The sequence below is a fragment of the Hibiscus syriacus genome, unplaced genomic scaffold (assembly GCF_006381635.1).
Source record: "Hibiscus syriacus cultivar Baekdansim isolate YM2019G1 unplaced genomic scaffold, ASM638163v2 tig00113337_pilon, whole genome shotgun sequence".
In the NCBI taxonomy this organism is placed as follows: Eukaryota; Viridiplantae; Streptophyta; class Magnoliopsida; order Malvales; family Malvaceae; genus Hibiscus; species Hibiscus syriacus.
The window spans coordinates 188,638-211,429 of record NW_024063456.1 but is presented as its reverse complement, the minus strand read 5'-3'; the positions used below and the strand labels follow the sequence as shown (position 1 = coordinate 211,429).

The 22,792-nt window shown below is 31.7% G+C and overlaps 1 protein-coding gene across 1 annotated transcript; it reads left to right on the top strand.

The window, feature by feature from the left end:
• Positions 1-19,027: 19,027 nt before the first annotated feature.
• Positions 19,028-22,076, top strand: LOC120186236 (probable WRKY transcription factor 47). The gene is made up of 5 exons (XM_039190225.1): positions 19,028-19,331; positions 19,465-19,545; positions 19,647-19,796; positions 20,317-20,679; positions 20,840-22,076. Exons 1-5 carry the CDS (start codon positions 19,089-19,091, stop codon positions 21,608-21,610), a joined length of 1,608 nt encoding a protein of 535 aa, XP_039046156.1. The 5' UTR covers positions 19,028-19,088; the 3' UTR covers positions 21,611-22,076.
• The last annotated feature ends 716 nt before the right edge of the window (positions 22,077-22,792 follow it).

Below are 22,792 nucleotides of genomic sequence, written 5' to 3'. Positions count from 1 at the left end.
TGTGAGTTATATTTAAATATTTCATGACAACATATTAATCCTAATGATTCATACAGATATTCTGTAATCTCAATGGGAGATCAATTCGCTAGTGTATACGACGTTGCAACGTTAAAGCCTACAGAATGGGTTGGCGATGTGGTAAGTAGAAAGTAGAAAATGTTAAAACTTATTGAATATGTTCTGATTGTGTAATTAATTTTGTTAGGTTATTGATTTGCTCGCCTGGACAGTATGATACGATTCTCAGAAGTCACTCCGGAGGATTGGCTACCTTCCATACCACTTAGCGGTGAGTTAAATTAATAAATGGAGATAAGTAGTGTTATAGACGGTAAATTAATAATGTTTGTTGCGTAATTGCAGCAGCAGGCATTGGATGCCAACAGCAAAGAAAGTATTGAGAGTATTGCTACCTTCTGGGGTCCCATACTAAATAACTATGTGAAATTCACCGACTGTGAGAAGGTAAGACACCATACCAATTGCAAATGATGTTTTCGGATATAGAATGTTGAATTTTGTCAAATTGGGTGTGAAATTTGTTGCAGATCATGATCACAATAAACTACCATAATTCACATTGATATATGTTGGTGTTGGATATGGTAGATCGTGTTGCAATAATATATGATAGTATGTTTACAACTGAAGCAGCTAAACAGAGAGTGAAGGATGCTAAGAGATTGGTATGTATGTATGTATGAAATGACATTATGTAAATTATAATGCATAATTTTTTTGGATCATAACTTCTTCTATTTTAATGCAGATTAAAATATTAGATTCTTATAATAAGAAACGCATTTGGGTTGAATCCTGTGGATCTCTAGGAAAGTATCCCTTGAAAAATTTCAAATTTGTGGAGCATAAGAAGAATAAGCAATTGAATGGGTATGAGATGTTATCACAAATAGAAAGCTTAATTTATGCAGTATTCATCATAATTGACATGTGTGGTTTTTAAATTTTGTAACAGACATGATTGCGGCATGTATGTGATGATGTGGATGGAATCGATCGGTTCTACAGGGGCAACTGGTGATTTTGTAAGTGGAAAGAAAAATTTGTTTGTGGTAAAATTGTTAAAAGTCGTAGATTGAATGCTGTAGTTTACAATACTTAACGTTCTGACAATTTGAATATAGGTTGTTGGAGAGGGGGATCGATCGCGAATATTAAACGATCTCGTAAGCCACAATCAAAATGAACGAAGACAGGAGATAACAAAAGCTGCCATGATACATAAGAATAACAAAATGATGCAATGATGTAAATGTAGGGTTAATTTTGTATAAGATTTATAATTTTGTATACGATTTATAATTTTGTATGTGAATATAATTATGAATGAGATGAGAAAAGTTAGCAGTATGTTGTTGTACATGTTTCTTATACACATTAAGGGTCATGTTGATACTTTAAAGTAAAAGGCAAATTTACAATATGGCCAACAGGGTGCAACCATAAAGTGTCGATCCATATATAAAAAGTGTCGATCCCAAAAACATCGAAAACCAAAAGTATAATGTAATATGTAATTTTTCAATCTAACCGGTACAAGTATACCGGTTTTATGAGAGAATATGTCTAAATAATGTGTCGATACTTTTTAAGTTTGTATCGATATTTTTGGTCCATAATGAATGGAAAACAGGGGTGCAACCATAAAGTGTCGATCCATATATAAAAAGTGTCGATCCCAAAAACATCGAAAACCAAAAGTATAATGTAATATGTAATTTTTCATTCTAACCGGTACAAGTATACCGGTTTTATGAGAGAATATGTCTAAATAATGTGTCGACACTTTTTTAGTTTGTGTCGATATTTTTGGTCCAGAATGAATGGAAAACAGGGTGCAACCATAAAGTGTCGATCCATATATAGAAAGTGTCGATCCCAAAAACATCGAAAACCAAAAGTACAATGTAATATGTAATTTTTCAATCTAACCAGTACAAGTATACCGGTTTTATGAGAGAATTGGTATATAATATGTATCGACACTGTTTAATGTTTTGTCGATACTAATTTAAATATCAAGTGTTTTTCCACCGTTCACTATATATAGTACTCTAAATCAAAAAACCCTAAACATAAAGGCAAGCAGGCAGAAGATGACTCTTCCTCTTTCTTCTAGCGTTATCATAAGTGACGATCAGATATTCAGGTAAATTTATCGATATTTTATGGGTTTGATTGATTTCTATATTGGAGTTTTTTTCCTGAATGTGTTTGTGTTCCATTGTAATAGCATCCAACCAAAATGGCTCCAAAACGTCAGCGTCAGAAGCGCGGTCTTTCTCAAAGCTCTTCTCTACCCAGTTATTCTCAACCACAACCTCCTTATGTAACAAACGATTCTTCTGAGGAAATAAGGTCCTTCGAAACTCTGAACTTTAGATCCGATATGGAGAAACAAAGATGGCAGATGAGTTTTAAAGTAAGGAAGATTCGTCCCGAACGTGTCATTGACCTGGGTTTCTTGTTTGATGATAAATATGCATTTAGTTTTAAATCTATATTTACATCTTGGGGTTGGCTTGAATTCCTTGGTGTATAACCAAGATATTATCCCAACCTAGTTAGAGTCTTCTACAACAATGCTTCCTTACAGCACGAGCCTAATAAGACTAATATAATATGAATTAATACACATGTCATGGGAAATGATATATATATATCTCCAGAAACTATTGCGGAGGGTTTAGGTGTAGCGAATAAAGGGGATTCAGATGAAAATGGTGTAGATTGGTCTACAATTAAACGGGTTGCTAGAAATAGCCCAATTCACCTCGATGTAGAGTCGAGAGTGTTTCACAAAATGCTCACATGGTATATCCGGCCTAGTGGAGGAAAACATTCAACGCTTCGAGACAACGATTATTGGTGGATAGCAAAGTATAAATCCAAAACGGCTCCAAACATTGCAAAACTCATATTTAATACAATTGTATATATGGTCACAAAGGGAGCAACAATTTCAACTACACTACCATATGGATGTGTCATCACCCATCTGTTGAAGAAGAAGGAAGTTGATTTTTCGCATGACGCCCCTGTTCGATTAACCCGCAAGATTGACATTGTATTTATTAAAAAAGCGGGATATGATTTTGTTGAAAAACTCGGTTGGAAGCGTGTCAAGGAGGTCGGATTAGATCAAGAGAGGGAGGAAATGGACCCCGTTGGCCATGAAGAAGAGCAACCAAGTAGAGACGCAATGATGGAAGAAGCTCCAGTTGCAGAGGATGTCACAATTAAGACCGTGATGGAATACATGGTCAATTTTTGGGAGCATATTGATTCCCTTGTGAGTGGAATGTGATCCGATATTTCATCATTGCAACATGAAGTCTCCATGTTGCGTAACGAATTACGTCAACGAAATCAAATGAGTTAGGTAATTCATTATTTATGTTTCTAAACATTTACACGTTCTGAATTGTATTTTATTTTCTTTTAACAGATGTGGACAACCAAGCGGTCAATGAAGATGAAGCTGACGATGAAGATGACGATGATGATGACGATGAAGCTGACGATGAAGATGATGACGATGATGATGATGATGATGATGATCCAAACAAGTATATCGTGTCTGCAACGCCGCCTTCAAGAAAACTTTTAATTTTTGATCTCAATGGTGTCCTTGCCTACATCCCAAGACTGCCTGCAGGTTTTAATTCTATTCTTTTGTATCCATTATTTTAACATATAAGCGTAGAACTTTAATCTCATTTTCTTCATGTTGTAGATGTTGTCCTCAGAAGAGGATTATTTGAATTTATGCAATTTTGTGTCGACAATTTTGTTGTTGCCCTTTGGTCTTCAAAGATGAGGTTAGAACATTTTTGGAACAATTGAATTACTGTAGTCAAAATCGTTAATATACATTTGAATGTTAACATTCAAACTTGATTACAATCTCAGGCATAACGTCGACCGTGTACTTGAGAAACTACCTGTATTTTCTGAGCATTTTCTATTCGTGTGGGTAAGATGAATGTCATTACAGTTTGCTGACTTTTCGTTGTCTATGATTCCTACATATTTATGTTCGACTGTTTGTGATCAGGATAAAAAAAAATGCAAAACATACGATTCTGTTACCTACTGTAAAGATCTCAATGATGTTTGGAACTCGTGTCCAGATTTTAACGAGCTAAATACACTTTTGGTCGATGATTCAGCGGAAAAAATGATTTATAATCCGGTAAGTTGTATTTATGCAATATGTTTTTCCAGTTGAACATGTGTTCAGACATTGATTATTTTAACAACTTATGTGTTTATATAGAAATACAATTGCATATGTCCACATACCTTTTACGCTGCTTCCCATTCGAACGACAATGCTCTAGGTATGACACAAATTTATTCATGCTTATGCGAATTTAGTTTATTGTTAGTAAAATTGCACCTCATTAGTTTGATAATTGAAATTATTTATGTATGTCCTCAGAAAAAGGCAGAAACATACGAGAGTATTTGAAAAATTTGTTGAAGGCCTCTAATGTTCCGGACTTCGTTAGAAATAACATTTTTTCATCGGATTAATTTTGTTCGTCGGTACATTATTTGAACATTCTTGTGTATTTATATTTTGGAAAATTTGTTGAAGGCCTCTAATGTTCCGGACCTCATTAGTTTGATAATTGAAACATATATATTACATATTTATTATTATCTTTGGTTAATATTGTTAAATTTAAATTCTAAATATTATTTTATAAAATATCAAAACAATCAAATAATTTTTTGTGTAAATGAAATTCTTAAATTAATATTGTAGGTGGAAAACATGAAACACTATTAAAAAAAATTGAAACATAAATTACATAACTTTAAAAAAAGTATCGATCCTTTTTATAAAAAGTATGGACACTTTCAATATAATAGGTAAAAATATGATGTAATAGGTAGCACTTATATAATGTAATAGGTATCGTTTATATAATGTAATAGGTAGTGCTTATATTGTAAAGTATCTATCCTTTTTATAAAAGTGTCCATACTTTTTTCACTGTGGAAAACATTAATTTAAGGTTATCTTTTGAGTGAGTTTTAAGATATTAATTTAGTAATTATAGGCGTCTAATGATTTATTTTTTACGTTACGATATATATTATTATTAAATTAAAAACAATAAACATATATATTACATATTTATTATTATCTTTGGTTAATATTGTTAAATTTAAATTCTAAATATTATTTTATAAAATATCAAAACAAACAAATAATTTTTTGTGTAAATGAAATTCTTAAATTAATATTGTAGGTGAAAAACATGAAACACTATTAAAAAAAATTGAAACATAAATTACATAACTTTAAAAAAGGTATCGATCATTTTTATAAAAAGTATGGACACTTTCAATATAATAGGTAAAAATATGATGTAATAGGTAGCGCTTATATAATGTAATAGGTATCGTTTATATAATGTAATAGGTAGTGCTTATATTGTAAAGTATCTATCCTTTTTATAAAAGTGTCCATACTTTTTTCACTGTGGAAAACATTAATTTAAGGTTATCTTTTGAGTGAGTTTTAAGATATTAATTTAGTAATTATAGGCGTCTAATGATTTATTTTTTACGTTACGATATATATTATTATTAAATTAAAAACAATAAACATATATATTACATATTTATTATTATCTTTGGTTAATATTGTTAAATTTAAATTCTAAATATTATTTTATAAAATATCAAAACAATCAAATAATTTTTTGTGTAAATGAAATTCTTAAATTAATATTGTAGGTGGAAAACATGAAACACTATTAAAAAAAATTGAAACATAAATTACATAACTTTAGAAAAAGTATCGATCCTTTTTATAAAAAGTATGGACACTTTCAACATATTATAATGTAATAGGTAAATTTGCATTGCTATCGGTATAAATATACCGGTTTACTTATAAAATAGGTAAATATAATCGCTACCTATTACATTATATAAGTGCTACCTAGTATGTTATTATACTTTATAATATTTCCGGTTAAATAATATAACATAATCGATCTAAATTTTAACCGGTCACTTGTTTAACCGGTCACGCCGTATATTAGCCGTTTTTAGGCGCCGCACCGCATAACTCCCCACCAAAACATGCTGATCATCTAGTTCTTCTGGTTTAACTCCACGTTTGATCCTTGAACTATCCCATTTCCACTTTAGTATCTAAACTTTTTCATTTCACTTTGATACCTAAATTATCATTTCCATCCCATTTTACCCAAAAATTTACTGGCATCTAGTTATTATGTACCAAATGTCATGTTCTTATTGGAATTATTTTGAGTAAATTAGGGCCAAAGTGATAGTCTAGGTACCAAAGTAGGACAAATAATAAGTCTAGGTACCAAAATAATAAAATAAGTATAGTTTAGGGATCAAAATATAAGCTATTTAATCATTTTGATATCGATATAATGGTTAGGTCAAATTATGATTTGGATCCCTCAATTGTACTCAAAATTTGAAATTTAGCCGTTCTATTTTGATATAATTTGATTTCTTATTTTTATAATGTCATTGGTTAGTCTTAGCGGTTAACAATGTCAGCATGATGAGTTGTGAGGGGTTTTTTTTATATATATAAAATCTACAGTACTATTTAATCGAAAAGGTTAACATTGTTAATTATTTTGACTGATTAATAACATCTTAAAAGTATATGGATAAAATAATACCAAATTAAAGTGCATAGATTAAATATCAAATTTGAACTTAGTAGAGGGACCAAAACCATAATTTGACCCGTGCCGAAAGAAATAAAAGGACGGTTCTAATAACATGGATAAATTACACCACATTCATTAAATTACTAGTAAGATTACAAATACATCACTAAATTTAAAAAAGCTACAAAATAGTCACTATATTTGTCAATTATAACAAACAAGTCACTACGTCATTAAGTGCATAACAACTTTAAATATTTAGTTGCAAATTAGGTCACTGTATTCATCGATTGTAACAATCAAATAATTCAATTGTAATTTAAAAGTTAACATCTATTACACACTTAATGGCAGGTGACCTATTTGTTACAATCGATAAATCGAGTGACATGTCTGTAACTTTCTTGAAATTCAATTATTCATTTGTATTCTTACTAATACTTGACTTATATATATGATGTAGTTTACCGTAATAACATTTACATGTTTAGTCTGGACTAGTTTGTAGTAAAGATAGTATGTAAACGTCATGTAAACGTAAGTTGACCTACATCTACAGCAAAGGGCACGGCTAGCTGTCGATCTAACGACTAATTGTGCGTGACAAGTTGGGGGGTTATAGAGTGTCCTTAGGGTTTAATTTTTTTATATAACTTTATAAAACAAAGAGGCGTCAACGTGAGTAATAAACCGCAACGGTTTCTTTCCTTTCTAGCGTTTAGGCCTTCGTTTGGGGGCGGCATAGACATATAGCTAGCCCGAGACGGGGGGCTGTATGTGTGGCCAAGCGCCAGAGGAACCAGCGGGTCCGATTCTCCTCCAACTGCTCTATGTGGCTATGATTTTTCCCCATTACTGCTTGGACAGGGCTGTATAGATAAAAAAATAATATTATTTTCTTAAAAAATTTGATTCGAACACTTATATTTACAAGATATATACAAATTGTCAATAAAATTCTAAATCTTTATATAAGAAAAAGCTATATAAACGCGGCTCTACTTCAATGTTCATTTAGATTCAATTTTCTTTTGCTTTCTGTTGGAAGTTTTTGACTGTAATTAACCAAAAAGTCTTGGTAGTCCCACGTTTGCATCGTCATGCACGTGACTTCCCTCACCACCCTTTAATATATTCATTGAATTATTATTTTTCCAGTTACCAATTACAACCAATATGCCTAATTACTTTCATTAATATGGAACTCTACGAAAGCCTCTTTATTTTCTTTCTTTATTCATTTAATTAATATAAAACCAAAAAGGGGTTTGCTCCAACTGTTTCATGAAACTTTTTTTAACAATTCTTATTTAGAGTAAGAAGAAAAAAAATTATTCATAATGAATATTAAATCCACAACATAAAAAAGAGTAAAAGTATTAACCGAAATTTTTTAATCTTTTGCTCTAAATATTATTAATATTACTTGAGACTTACAATCTTTCTTCCAGACACTAAATTTGATGTTTCATCACCCAAAAAAACTGATTTTTATAATGTAGTAATGAAATAAGTGCAGGAGACTTGTTTCTAATTAATGTATGTGGCAGATAATATTAACTAGTGCGAATCACACATGATCCGAGATGATGATTTAATTGCATGACGGATATTAAAAAAAATAAACCATTTGATGTGTTTGTTTTGTGTATAACAGTCGAGAGATTTGTCCTTTTATATTCATATTTTCATATACAGTTTTCTTTTTCCGATGGAGGAATGTGTGAATGAAAAAGCTTGGGACTTAGTAATAATTTGTTTTCTTCTTCCTTTTTCTTTGTCTCCTTCTTCGTTAGAAGAAAGACATGGGCGCCTTTGAAAGATACAAATGTTCCTTCCAAACAGACCACATAGTATATTTAGAAATGGACCTAGACGTGACGAGTGAGGACGATCGTTTTTCTTAAAAATTTAAAATTATTATATATTTTAAATTGAGAAAATAACCTCAGTGACCAAAAATCTTAGATAATATACGATTTTGACCAACTTTTTTTGGATTTGCGAAAATGACTAACAAAATCGCAATGCGATCTCTAATTCGCATTGCGATCTCCACTATCGCAAATTCGCGTTGCGATAGTTGAAAATCGAGTTGCGATTTTCCATTTCGCGTTGCGATTTTCCATTTCGCGTTGCGATAGTTGAAAATCGCGTTGCGATAGTCTACTTGTCGTTGCGATTTTCCAAATTCGTTGCGATAGTCTACAGTTGTCGTTGCGGTTTTCCAAATTCGTTGCGAATTTGCGATGATGGAGATAGCGTTGCAATTTCAACTATCGCAACGCGAAATGGAAAATCGCAACGCGATCTCCAACTATCGCAACGCGAAATGGAAAAACGCAACGCGATTTTCAACTATCGCAATGCGAAATGCAACGTGAATTTGCGATAGTGGAGATCGCAATGCGAATTAGAGATCGCATTGCGATTTTGTTGGTCATTTTCGCAAATCCAAAAAAAGTTGGTCAAAATCGTATATTATCTAAGATTTTTGGTCACTGAGGTTATTTTCTCTTTTAAATTTTGTTATATATTTTTATTAAAAATTATTTTTCACCCCTTAAATTTTATAAATTTAAGTTCGTCCCATAAAATTTTATAAGTTTAAGTTTACATCTAATATAAAATTGTACATCCGCCCTAAGTGTATCCCGCAACAACAATTTTTGGTTGTCAAGATCTCTCAATAATAATAAAATTCTTTTATAAGATTAATTGTTAACTCAAACTTTAAATGTCAATTTAATCTAACGTACTAAATCAAATTATAAATATATGTGTACTTGTATAATAATTTTAAATTTACTATATTTTAAAAGGCAAACGATACAATATGTGTAGATTTTTATAATTTAACTCATTTGTTTTAAATACTCCTGTAATATTTGAATTGGCATTTAATGTTAATATTTATTATACTTTCTTCGAGTCTTCTCCGAACCTCACATATCTACTGTCATTTCTCCACCTATCAAGTGTTAAGGTGTCTAGAGTTTCTCCAAACATTTAGAGTTATCAAAACACTTGAAGCTTCGATTAAAAGATTTTAAAATTTGGTGATAAATTTAAAATTCAAATTGTATTTTCAGGACGTCAGAAGAAATTAATCCCTGCAATAAATATATCAGTTCACGACGTTGGCTTGTTTAATTGAACACATTGACTTACAGGAATCCTTCACATGCGGAAATGTATAAATTAATTAGATTTGGACTGTTCTCTTTGTGTAAAGCTGGAGACAATCTGGTCATTCTTAAATACCTATCTTTTAAACAATTATTTATATAAACAAGATAAAGAAAGAGAGACTTTCCGGGCTCCAGCTGTGGCTTTCAGTGTCTAAGGACATCTTTCAACCATTGACCAAAATTTTCCACAAATTAAACTGATATTTTTGTTTATTAAAAAAAAATAAAGCTCGGTGATTATCGGTATATGAGATTTATCTATTGGCAAAAGTGAATTTAAGAGCAGAGACGGACCCAGGAGTCTTCGTCAGGGGTTACAAGAGCTTCAGGGGTGACATTTTTGAGGGGTGACATTTAGATTAGGGGTGACACTTGTGGAGGGGTTGCTTGGGATACCCGGGTACTATGGAGGTCCACCCCTGGATGAGGAGTTGCCCGAGATACCCCGGACTCCATGGAGGTCCACCCCTATTTAAGAGTTGATGTAAGGGTATAGATTTATAAGATTTTAAGAGTTCAGGATAATTTATTAAATTCTAAAGGTTAAAATAAATTTTCAATAAAATATATTAAAAATATTAAAAATATATAAAAAAAATTTAAAATTTTAAGAGGTGACTATTTCACTCACCCCTTTTGTAATTAACTTTCAAAGACCAATTTTAGATAAGATTTCTAAATCCTATGTGTTTTATATTTAAGGATATACGTTTTGTAAAATTTGTGGGTAATTCATGGAATGAATGGGAATCATTTGTGATAAAAAAAAATTTATTGAAGACTAATACTCCATATATTCTCAAATAATTTAATTATTTTTATTGATTACTCATCTTCATCCCCTAAAATTTTATCAAACCTCTCTTAAAATTTGATAAATTTACCCCTAGCATTAATCTTATATCCCTTCATACTCATTAATCTTGTTCATAATTAACCGAAAGTATTTTATGTATTTTTTTCAAATGAAAGAATCACGGTTTTAATAATTAATCGAATCAATAAAATTTTACCTGTTTTTATTACTGACTATATTATATTGTCTTAAGTTATTATATTATAATATTTTCATTTAATACACTAGTTAACTATAAGTTTATATGATGAAAGCCTAACCCTTAGGGATGGCAACGGGCCGGGTTCGGGCCGGGTATTGGTCCCCCCGTCCCCGTCCTCGTTTAAAAAACTCGTACCCGTCTCCGCTTAAAAAACCACGGGGATTTAAACGGGGATCCCCATCGGGTAATCGGGGAAAACCGCGGGGAAACGGGTATCCCCGTTTAGCATAAACATTTATTTAAACGGGTAATTTTCACCGCGGGGATAACCGTGGTGAAAAATACCCGTTTAAATAACCGTTTACCTTATATGATTATTTTTCACCGCGGGGGTTCCCGTTACCGTTTAAATTTCACACGATGACGAGTTATTTAAAAAATAATGTCATTGTCGGATCTAAATTTACTTGAAACGCCAAACACCACCAAATGCATCCAAAATATAAAAACAAAACAATTCAAATAGACAAATATAATGACAACGACTAATAATATAATGTTTCAACTTTCATAAACGAAATCATTCTTCCAAAGTTCCAATTTCCAAGTCACGTCAACGACACCACCACCGTCATCAAACAATTGTGACCCCCAATTGCTACAATTACACAAAAAAAATTATAAGCCACCAAAATTTATATAAAAAAGTTAATGATATCACGTATAACTTGTATATCAATTTAGTACCTCGTCACCATCATCACGGTCATATTCGATGCTTTTACAATATGCTTCGGACTCTTGTGAACAAGTTGCTGTATTTATTAATTTATATAACATATCATATCAACAATACAATTGAAAAAAATAAACTTATAAGTAAAAGAATTGATTGATTACCTCTTATTTCCTTTATTAACCAACTTTGGGCACACATTAGCGCTTCCAACGTCTTTGGATGAAGACGACTCCGATGAGGACTCACCAATCTACCACTTGTACTAAAGGCAGACTCAGACGCAACAGTGGATATTGGAATTGCTAATATGTCTCGGGCAATTTTTTGTAATGTTGGATACTTGAAACCATTTGTTTTCCACCAAGACAAAATATCAAGCTCCGAATTTTGTGTCCTTACTTTTTCTTGAATATAATGATCAAGCTCCGACGTGATACCTACAGTAATAATTTTATACATTTAAAAGATAAATAAAAAAAATCAAAAGATAAATAAAACGAACTCATATAGTGATACCTGTATAATTATTCTCTTCAATGAATGTAAAATAGTCGTTGAAAAACCCCCCCTCCACCTCCATGTCACTAGTGTTGCGACTTGAATCAACATCTCGATTCCGTGAACTTTCATAACTACACGTTTCATAATCTTGAAACAAACGAGACACAAGCTCCTTTAGTTTTACAATTTCAACATCAGACTTTTCAAAACCATAAATCTTCGGGAAAGCATACTCCATCATTTTGAACTTGTATCTTGGATCTAATACAACTGCAACTCCCATAACTCCATGTATAACTGACCAGTATTTATCAAACTTAACAAGCATCCTCTCCCCCATTGCTTTTATCAATTCATCTCGATCTTCACTCCACCTACTTAATGCAATTCTTATCTCACATATGGATGGGAAAAATACATTAGTTGTAGGATACTTGGTACCCGAAAACATCAAAGTCACCTTATAAAAGAGTTGCAATTTTCCACAAATACTTGAAGCTAACTCCCAATCTCTATCTGTAGGTAAACTTCTATATTGTGTTTCTCGTTGCTTTAAACGTTTGAAAACATCCTTGTACACTATAGCAACACTCAACATCAAATATGTCGAGTTCCAACGTGTTTTACAATCAAGAGACAATTTCTTTGAGCAATCAATTGCCAAGTGACGAGCCGCTTCTTCAAACTTTTCTATTCTTTTTTGTGTTGCACTCCAAAAATAAACACTATCCCTAATTCTCTCAATTCCATCCCCAATAACAGATAAACCATCTTGAACTATCAAGTTCAATATGTGTGCACAACATCTCATATGAAATAACTCTCCTCCTAAAATCAACGAGTTCAAAGACAACTTGTCTAATAATAAATGAATCATCAGATCATTTGTGCTACAATTATCAACTGTAACTGTTGATATTTTTCTATCAATGTTCCAATCACATAGAGATTCATACAACACATCAGCAAGAACTTCAGCAGTATGAGAACAAGGCACGTATATAAACCTAGTAAATAAGTAATTATAATCAATTTAGTTCTTATATTTAGTACCTAACTAGAAAAGGTAAGTTTAAAGTACCTCATTATTCGGCTTTGCATCTCCCAGTTATCATCGATCAAATGCGATGTGATTGACATGAAACCTTTTTTTTGATTACTTGATGTCCACATATCTGTCGTAATGGCAATCTTGCTTCGATTCTTCTCCAATAGACTGAAATAAATACAACATACAAATTAGAAACCAAATAAATACAAGATACAAATTAGAAACCGATTAAACAAATAAACATACCGCATTGTTTTTTCTTTCTCGAAGTCATAAATCTTGAGAATGTCATTTTTTAAGGTATTCCTAGATGGAACCTTAAATAAAGGTTGAAGACCAACCACAAACTTTCGAAACCCATGATGTTCCAGCATTACAAGTGGATATTCATGCACTATTACCATCTCTGCAATATCTTTTCTTGATTTTTCGGGGTCAAAATTTAAGCATGATAGATTTGTTTGTCCATCCGTTGTTTTTTGCCCCATCCTAATCACTTGTTCACGTATATCTCTACAAGTTCGCCTTGGACAACTCTTGAAATGATCATGCAAGTGTCGTGTCCCATTCTTACTATTTGCTCCTAATTTTTTCTTGCAATAACGACACTCTCCCTTATCCTCACCGTTAACATTCACCTTCTCAAAGTGATTCCATACAATTGAAGTAAGTTTTCGCTTTCTACTATTTGTACCAATATTGCTATCATCGATTTGTGTTTGTTCTTCTTCTATGGGTGAAATGGATGGGCCTTGGTTATTTGGCATCGGAGATGATTGAGTCATGTTATTGCTTTCAGCTTGTGATTGTGCTTGTGCCCGCGCATTAGAATTATCATCTATGGATCGTTGACCTTCCATTATTGCTATGAAACAACCTTCATTAAAGAAAAGTAGCTATTAATAATCAGAAATGGTATTAACATTTAGCATGTGATTTCTATGGTTTGAAGTAGTAATAATTAGATAATTAATTTTTTTTATAATAATCAGAATCTAATTGGAAATTAAAGCACTAATTCTATACAAAAGGATTTATCTAAACCACTGAACTTTAAATCAAAAAGTACATGCAGCAGCAGATATACCATCTACGACTACTTAATTTCTAAAGGTCAATGGAAACCAATATGATTCAGAGGTACATTTCTCCCTTTAGATTGACATGTGCAATCTAAAAGAATAAACATGGATAACATCAAAGCATTAACATAGGATTTTGATCAAACAGTCACATTCTACATTCATTAGATAATTAATGTGCTCAACTATCATACAAAAATGGACTTAAGAATGAACTTGCACTTGCTGTAAAATTGCAACTCTAGAGCCTGAAACTTACGAGACTGTTTCATAACCTTGAAAATTAAAGAGAAATAAAATCTACATATATGAATGATAATTAAAATTTGCAGTATTAGAAAAAAGATACTTTCGAGAAACGACGAGCACGACTGAAGTGGCTATACATACAAATCTATTTACAGGGCAACTTCTTCGGTTTTCTCAAGGGAACAAACTTTGCTCCAATTTCTAGTGCAATGGGAGGACCGAAGATAAAACCCCGAGCTTCTATACCTATGATGGTTCAAGCTTTCTTATTACCATATATAAATCAAAGATACACAAGCAGGAAAACAAAACTGAATGCAGAAAAATCAAACAAAATTATAATTACATACCTTCGGAAATCCAATAGACCTCGACGAATTGATTTGAGAGAAAGAGAGGGGGGAGGCGGCAACACAAAGGTATATTGGATTTTAATTTGCTGGAAACCCTAAAACATGGATTAACAAAGTCAAACTAATTAACACCAAGTACGATATAAACATTATAATACTGTATTAATCTCCTTTATATATTTTTTAATATAAATTAAATTTATTAATATTATATATATATAATAATTATTTTTAATATTTATCGGGCCGGGTATCGGGTCGGGTATCGGGTAATCGGGTCGGGGATTACTAAACCCGTCCCCGTTTAGCATAAACGATTTTTCCCCGTCCCCGTCCCCGTTTAGCGTCCTCGAACCCGACCCGTTTAATTCGGTTTTCGGTTTTCCCCGTCGGGTTCGGATTTTTTTGCCACCCTACTAACCCTAAACTTCAATATATTAAATTAACTTTTAAAAGGTTTTAAAAACATTTGTTGATATATACTGCAACACTACTTGTGGAAAAATAGTAACATAAATAATAAGGTGTAGCTTTGAATTTCAATTTCAACCAATAACAATTTGGAAGCACCTATCGTGTGATAGCATGATTGAAAATTTATAACAAAAATTAAACAACTTTGAAATGAAAGCAGATTAAATATTCAATCTACACAGCAATGTTAAATTAAAAAAAAAAAACAATTGTCAAGATTAAATATTTAATTAATTATAAAAATTAAACACATTTATGGTCATACCACCCATTTTCAAAAATATATAGCTATCAGAATATTGGAGTCCCATGTCATCTTTCTTTCTTTCTTTTTTTGAAAGCATTGCCATATTTTTTTTGGCATAATATTAATATATTTTTAGCCGGTCAATTATATTGATGTGTATATATTATTAGAAATTTTCAACCGGATTCTTTTTGGGTATTTTTCAAGATTATTATATGCTGCCTTGGATCTTAGTTTGTATTCAAAAATAAAATTTAAAATTTAAGAAAAATATCAAGATTTATTAACTATTATAATTCCAAAATTTTATTTTTATATAATACGTAAATTAATCATAATACTAACAAATATTTATATGGAAGATTATTACATACTTACATATATTTAAATTTATTACTTTTACTATATTATAATAATAGTATTATTACTAAAAATAAGATTCACCTATTTAATAACAAAGTATTCATTACTATAAATAATACATTAGGTAAAATTAAAAATAATTAATGATACTCTTTAACCAAAGCCTATATTAATATCACTACGTACTCTACACGTGTTAAATGATCCTCGCGTTTTCTTTTGATCGCAAAAAGTATTAGATAGGAGAATTAGGCTATTTTTGTTTTAAGTTTCAATATTTTTAAATTTAAAATTTTTAATTTAAGAGTAAAGTACACAAATGATCTTATGGTTATAGGGTATTATTTTATTGAGTTATCCGATTATTAGAAGTTTAAAAAAATGATTCTTTGATTATAGGGTATTTTTTATTAAGTCTTTGACTATTAAAAGTTACAAAATAGTCACATAACTATTCATATGTTTTAATCTCGTTATTTTCTGTTAAAAATTTGATGACAGTCTAATATGAAAGTTAACGTACTAATTGTGATATGATAAAATTTGATGTTAAAATCTCAAACGACTATCATATCTCAGTTAACAAGTTAATGTCCAACATAAACTATCATCAATTTGTTTAATGAAAAATGACGAGTTTGAAATATATGAATAGTCGATCCTTTTATAACTTTTAATAGTCAATAGACTCAACAAAATAATGTCCTATAGTCAATGGATCATTTCGTAACTTTTAATAGTTGGAGATTTAACAAAGTAGTGCCCTATAATTGAAGGACTATTTATATACTTCACCCTTAATTTAATTCATTCAAAGTTTAAAATTGTTTCAATTTCATATATTCTTTTTGGCTTAATACAAAAAAAGTGCCTAAAGAATGTCTCGAAAAACGTTTTGGTGCCTAAAGAATTTTTTCGTTCAAAATAGGTGTCTAAAGTTTTTCCTGTTACAATTTTAGGTGCCTACAGTTTAAAAAACACGTTAAGTGACACGTGTCACACCCATATTTTTTAAAAATAAAATATTATTTGAAAATATTTTTGTAAATAAATATAGACATGATATGTGTCACTTAACAGTTCTTTTTAATAGTAGGTGCCTAAAGTGTAATGGATAAAACTTTAGGCACCTATTTTTAGCGAAAAATTCTTTATGCACCAAAAGTTAATTTTAGCTATAGTTTAGGCACTTATTTTTATATTAAGCCATTATTTTTATATAAATTTGAAGTGAATATAAGATAATATATATTCAAAAACTCTAAATTAATTAACAATGAATGATTATATTATTGTCGGTGTTTAAACTTAAAATATCTAAAGAAAATAAAAAAAACTATTAACTACTAAAATTATTTAATTCGTGCAATTAATCTTATACAACGACTAATGCAATAAATAATCGCGACCCTCGTCCCAAAAAAAAAAATACTATGCTTTTATATAATTGGTATATTATTATGGTGAAGTTATACACTTTGCTGCCGTACAAACTTCAGTTTTTGATTTGGCCCCTTTATTTTTTTTATCTTGTTTTATGTTGTGGATTTTTTTAATTTGATGGTGACATATCTAATTGAAAACCTAACTAATTTTGTTAACATATTCATGTCTTAATAAGTTTAAATTAATTATTCATAAAAATCATTACAATATTCATGTCTTAACTAATTTATATATATATTATAAAAAAATTCATAAACAATTTAATATTCTTTTTTTCTTTGGAATACAAAAACATAGTATATTTTTTATACTACAAGTATGAATTGTACATTGAAATATCATATCAATTAATCCGAAAAAATTAATGAAGAACATAAAGATATAATATAAAAAACATTTTATGGAGATTAATCCTAAATATTAAATGCAATAAAAAACATACTAAAAATAAAACTTGAATCAAACACATACAAAATAAATACTTAAAATAAAAAATTGAGTTATTTTTATTTTATAGGCATCATTTTGTTCCATAATAAATAAAATAAATTTATACTGATATAATTATGCATAGAAAAATAACCATTTTGAAATAGTTATATTATTCAAGAGGTATTCTTATCTAAGAGAAAGAATTATCTAATACATTAAAAAAATAAGGAAATATTATATTCTCAAAAGAAACTCAAAAGAGAACTACTATAGAAAATGCTTTATTAATCCCAGAAAGGAAGGTTCCTAAACCAAATGTAAATATGTATGAACAAATATTTTTTCTGATGACGATCTTTTTTACTAATTAAATCCCCCAAATGTAATTATTTCTCTATACATATGAATATAAAAACATAATCACCAAATGATTTAAATGTTTTAAAAAATTAGAATATAATAAAAATGATTTAATATAGAATTATTTATTTATTAAATAGATAATCGTAAGATAATATAGAATTTTAGATTTTTTTTAATCAATATATATATCGTATACATTTAATTGAACTTAAAACTTATAAAAAGAATAGTAATTTTTTGTTACTAAAAATTATTTAACGAGTTAAATAAAAATTATTATAAATAAATATATATAATACGATAGATTCATAAGTCAGTCATATTAGGTAATGCCCACTAGCTAGACCCCTTGTATTTATTTTATTTTAATCCCTAAATAACCACCGTCAGATTCAGCCGGGCGTCAACTGCCTTGACCTCAACACGACGCCCATCCCACGTGGCGTAATCCTCTCTTTCAAATTAACAGCAGTAGAAATGGGGGTGGGGGGGAATCTGCCATAATCCGACCCCGTTATCTTAAACGTCGTTCCGTCTCTCCCGTCCTTTTCTCCCCACTGTTTCACTCCTCGCTCCGGGCTACCTCACTCAGAACTTGCCACGTAGCGTTATGCATCAACTGTTACGTCATATCTCCCGCGAGAAAAACGGCTGGTCTTCGCTTACCCTTTCTCTCAATCTCTCTTTTCTAATAAGTTTTTTTTTCTGGGCCACCTTAAAAGCTAACCCCTTTGCCCTTTTTTGGAATTATTATTACTTAAGTTATACATCTTCTACTCTTACCGTAAATACTTCTTTTCTTGTTGAGAACTTGAAAAAGCTATATAACTACTCTTCTTCTTCTCTCTCTCCTTTTCTTATTTTAGTATTCTCCCTTTAATTTTCTGGTTTAGTCATGGAGAAGCATCACCGTCGAGAATTGACGTTCTTGCACTCAGGTGATTTCCTCCGACAGAATTCTGGTGTGCCCGATCGCAGCCTTGATGATTCTAGCGATCACGTTAAACCACGCATCAAGGAGATGGATTTCTTTTCTACTCAATATCAATCACACGATCATCATCAAGAGAGCAAGACCGATGATGATGATAATAATAATAATAATGGATCGTCTTTGTTTGTTGATTCGGGTGTAAACGTAAGGTTTTGGATCATTATCCCAACTATTTCTTTAATATTCTTCATATATATTCATTTAACCTATCTGGGATAATTTAGATATTTGGAAATTTGAGTTCACTCATCATTTACTTAATATTATGATGTTTCAGATTGGATTAAACCTTCTTAGTTCAAGCCCAGGAGTTTCAAGAGCAACAAATGAAGAGAAACCTGTTAACAGCAACGCTGAAGTAAGTTTTCTAAGGAGATTTTTTATTCTTAAGATGGAGCTATTTTTTTTAATTTCTGATTTTAAACTTGGTAAGAAAATTTGGGGGTTTTTTTTCTTCAGGAGGGTGCTCTTAAAATCGAGTTAGAAACGTTGAACGAAGAGAATCGGAGATTAAGAAGCACGTTGGATCAGATTACCAAAAACTACAATGAACTTCAAGGTCAACTATGCATGGCGCTCCAAAAAAAGGCTCACCGAAATCAAGAACAGGTTCGATTTATGTTTAAACATAACATATTTGATTACACCATAGTCTTCCATCATCAGTTTCCCAGGCTCTGATTCATGGTTTTTTTTAATGCATAAAAGAAATTGGTTAATGTGCTTCAATTGAATTGGAATCTTTTATTCAATATCTTATTGGTAATATCTCAGTTTCAACCTTTCTTAATATTATGCAAAGCGACATTGAAGTTTGGAAACTGTAAATAAATTAAAGCGAAAATTTCATTAAATTCATAAAGAAATCGATCCCCCTAATTTATATGATTCAGCATGTGCCACCAGTTGTCCTAGTAAACGAAAATAGAGTAAAAGGCTACGATAGTCGGCGTTAGCTCAACCTCTTTTGCCTATTTCGGCATATTTTCCGACCACTCGTGTGCACAGATAATTTATCTGTGTACTTTCATTTCAGATATTTAGATTATATCATAAATATATTTTTAGTTGTTTGATATTCATGGTGGTGATTGGTTAATGCTAATCAAACGAGTTGGTTTTCAAACAGAAGGATGCAGTAAATGGGATGCCAAGTACCATAATGTCTGTCCAACAATTCATGGACCCACGGCCATCGGCTCCATTAGATGTCAACGAACCTTCGGTGTCAGACGACAAGACTCAAGAACTGTCAGCAGCATCACAAGAAAACGCCATGGAAGTTGTCTCGAATGAACGCGACCATCGAATGGTTCAAAGTATGCCGGGAAAGCACGTTTCGATCGACGATGGTGGTACCGATCAATCATCTCAAAGCTGGGGGTCACTCAAGAGTCCAAAGCTAGATCAGTCCAAGAGTGAAGAACAAGGCTCTGAAGTCCCTTTTAGGAAGGCTAGGGTGTCTATTAGAGCAAGATCAGAAGCTCCCTTGGTGAGTAATACACCTATGTAGCACAATTCTTATTACATAAAATTTTATGTTAAAGAATACAAATTTAAATTTTTTAAGGATGACGGTCCGATCAACCCCTCGTTGCATCCCAGTTTATCTGTATCCTGACAGTACTAACAACTAATATTTCTTGGTTCAGATAAGTGATGGATGCCAATGGAGAAAATATGGTCAAAAAATGGCAAAGGGGAACCCTTGTCCTCGAGCCTACTACCGTTGCACCATGGCGGTCGGCTGCCCAGTCCGTAAGCAGGTGCAAAGATGTGCGGATGATAAAAGCGTTCTAATAACAACATACGAAGGGAACCACAATCACCCTCTTCCAGCAGTAGCCACAGCTATTGCTAACACGACGTCCGCCGCAGCAGCCATGTTGCTATCGGGTTCAACTAAAAGCAAGGACGGCCTACCAAGTTCTGCGTACTTCCCTTCCTTGCCTTACGCATCTTCGATGGCCACTCTCTCGGCCTCCGCCCCGTTTCCCACCATAACCCTTGACTTAACTCAGGGCCCGAACGCCGTCCCATTCTTACGCCAACCACCTTCCACAGCTTCGTTCCCTTTACCTTTGCACGGTTATCCGCAGCTTTTAGGGAACACCATGTTCGCTCCTCCCAAGGTACCTTCATCACCGACAATGCAGTTAGGGCAACGCTCAGCTTCCATGGTGGAAACAGTCACTGCAGCCATTACCTCCGATCCGAACTTCACCGCAGCACTAGCAGCAGCGATTTCGACCATTATGGGAGCGCCACCGGGAAACAACGGAAACAGTAAAGTCAACAACGATGAAAACAACAATTCCTCCAATGGGGTACCTGCGCCTGCCCTTGCAGCACCGGGATCACCGCAGGCTCAACAGTCATGCACCACTTTCTCCACCAAGGCATGCAGTAACAAGCCAGGCTGATTACTTTCATTTTAGGGTCTTGCTTGAGCCATGCTCAGGATAATGGTTACTCCCCCCCCCCTTTCTCTTTTGCACAACCTTTTGCTAATGCTGGGTATAATTAATTAGGCCGTTGGAGAGGAAGAAGTCCCCCATGCATCTCTTTTATGATCGTATAGAAGAATTTTCATACAAACAGTCTATTGATGGTTGGTGAGTGGGTCAATCGGCCTTACAGTTTCAATATTTTCCCATGCTAATAGCTTTAAGAAAAGGTTTTCAGATACTTACATATAAAATAGATAATTATTACTGTAGAGAATATAATTATATATGTTGTTAAGAATAGCGAAAGCTTAGAGTGGGGTGTAAGAATGAATTGGTGGATAAACATTTCAAGTATTTGTTTGTGTTGGGGATTATTCTGAATTTTTGACATTAATTAAATAACTTTTATGCTATGAAGAGATTACATATGTACAGTGGATTAGTACTTTGCAGAATCTTATATGGCAAGTAATATTAATAAATTAGATTCCTATGTTTTTGTTTGAAGTACGGTCCAGAGAAAAACTGAAGTTATATCTGACCTACGCTTAGTAGATATGTACGGAATGTGACTATCATTCATTAAGATCATCGATGATGTGTGATATGTATAGATTGTGATTCTCATTCATTGAGATTATAGATGATGTGGTGAATCGAGTCCAAAAATTAATTTCTCAATATGAGAAACTAGTGGAGTGAATATTATTTTACCCTTAACTTACATAGATGAATATAGATTATATAGGCGATGAAAAAGGGATGATGATAAAAATTAAATTTATTATAGACGATGGAATATATGTGAGTATGATTATATTATCTTTATTTGTCTCGTATCATCATTTGTGTGTGGTATTATATGAAAATTTTATTTTTTTAAATATTTTAAACTCTATTAAAATTATATTTCTACTTTTGTAATCATTTAATTTTTTTAAAAAAATTATGACAATTAAAAAATAGTACATACGTAATGAGAGTTTGAAACACATGCATTCCATATTTTTCTATTAAAATATTATTTATATTTAATCAATTAATACTTATAAATTTATTATAAGAAATGAGTGACAACGTAATACAACGAAGATTAGAAAAATCCTAAGAGAAATAAATAGTTGGACGAGAATAATTTTAATCTTAAAAGTTATA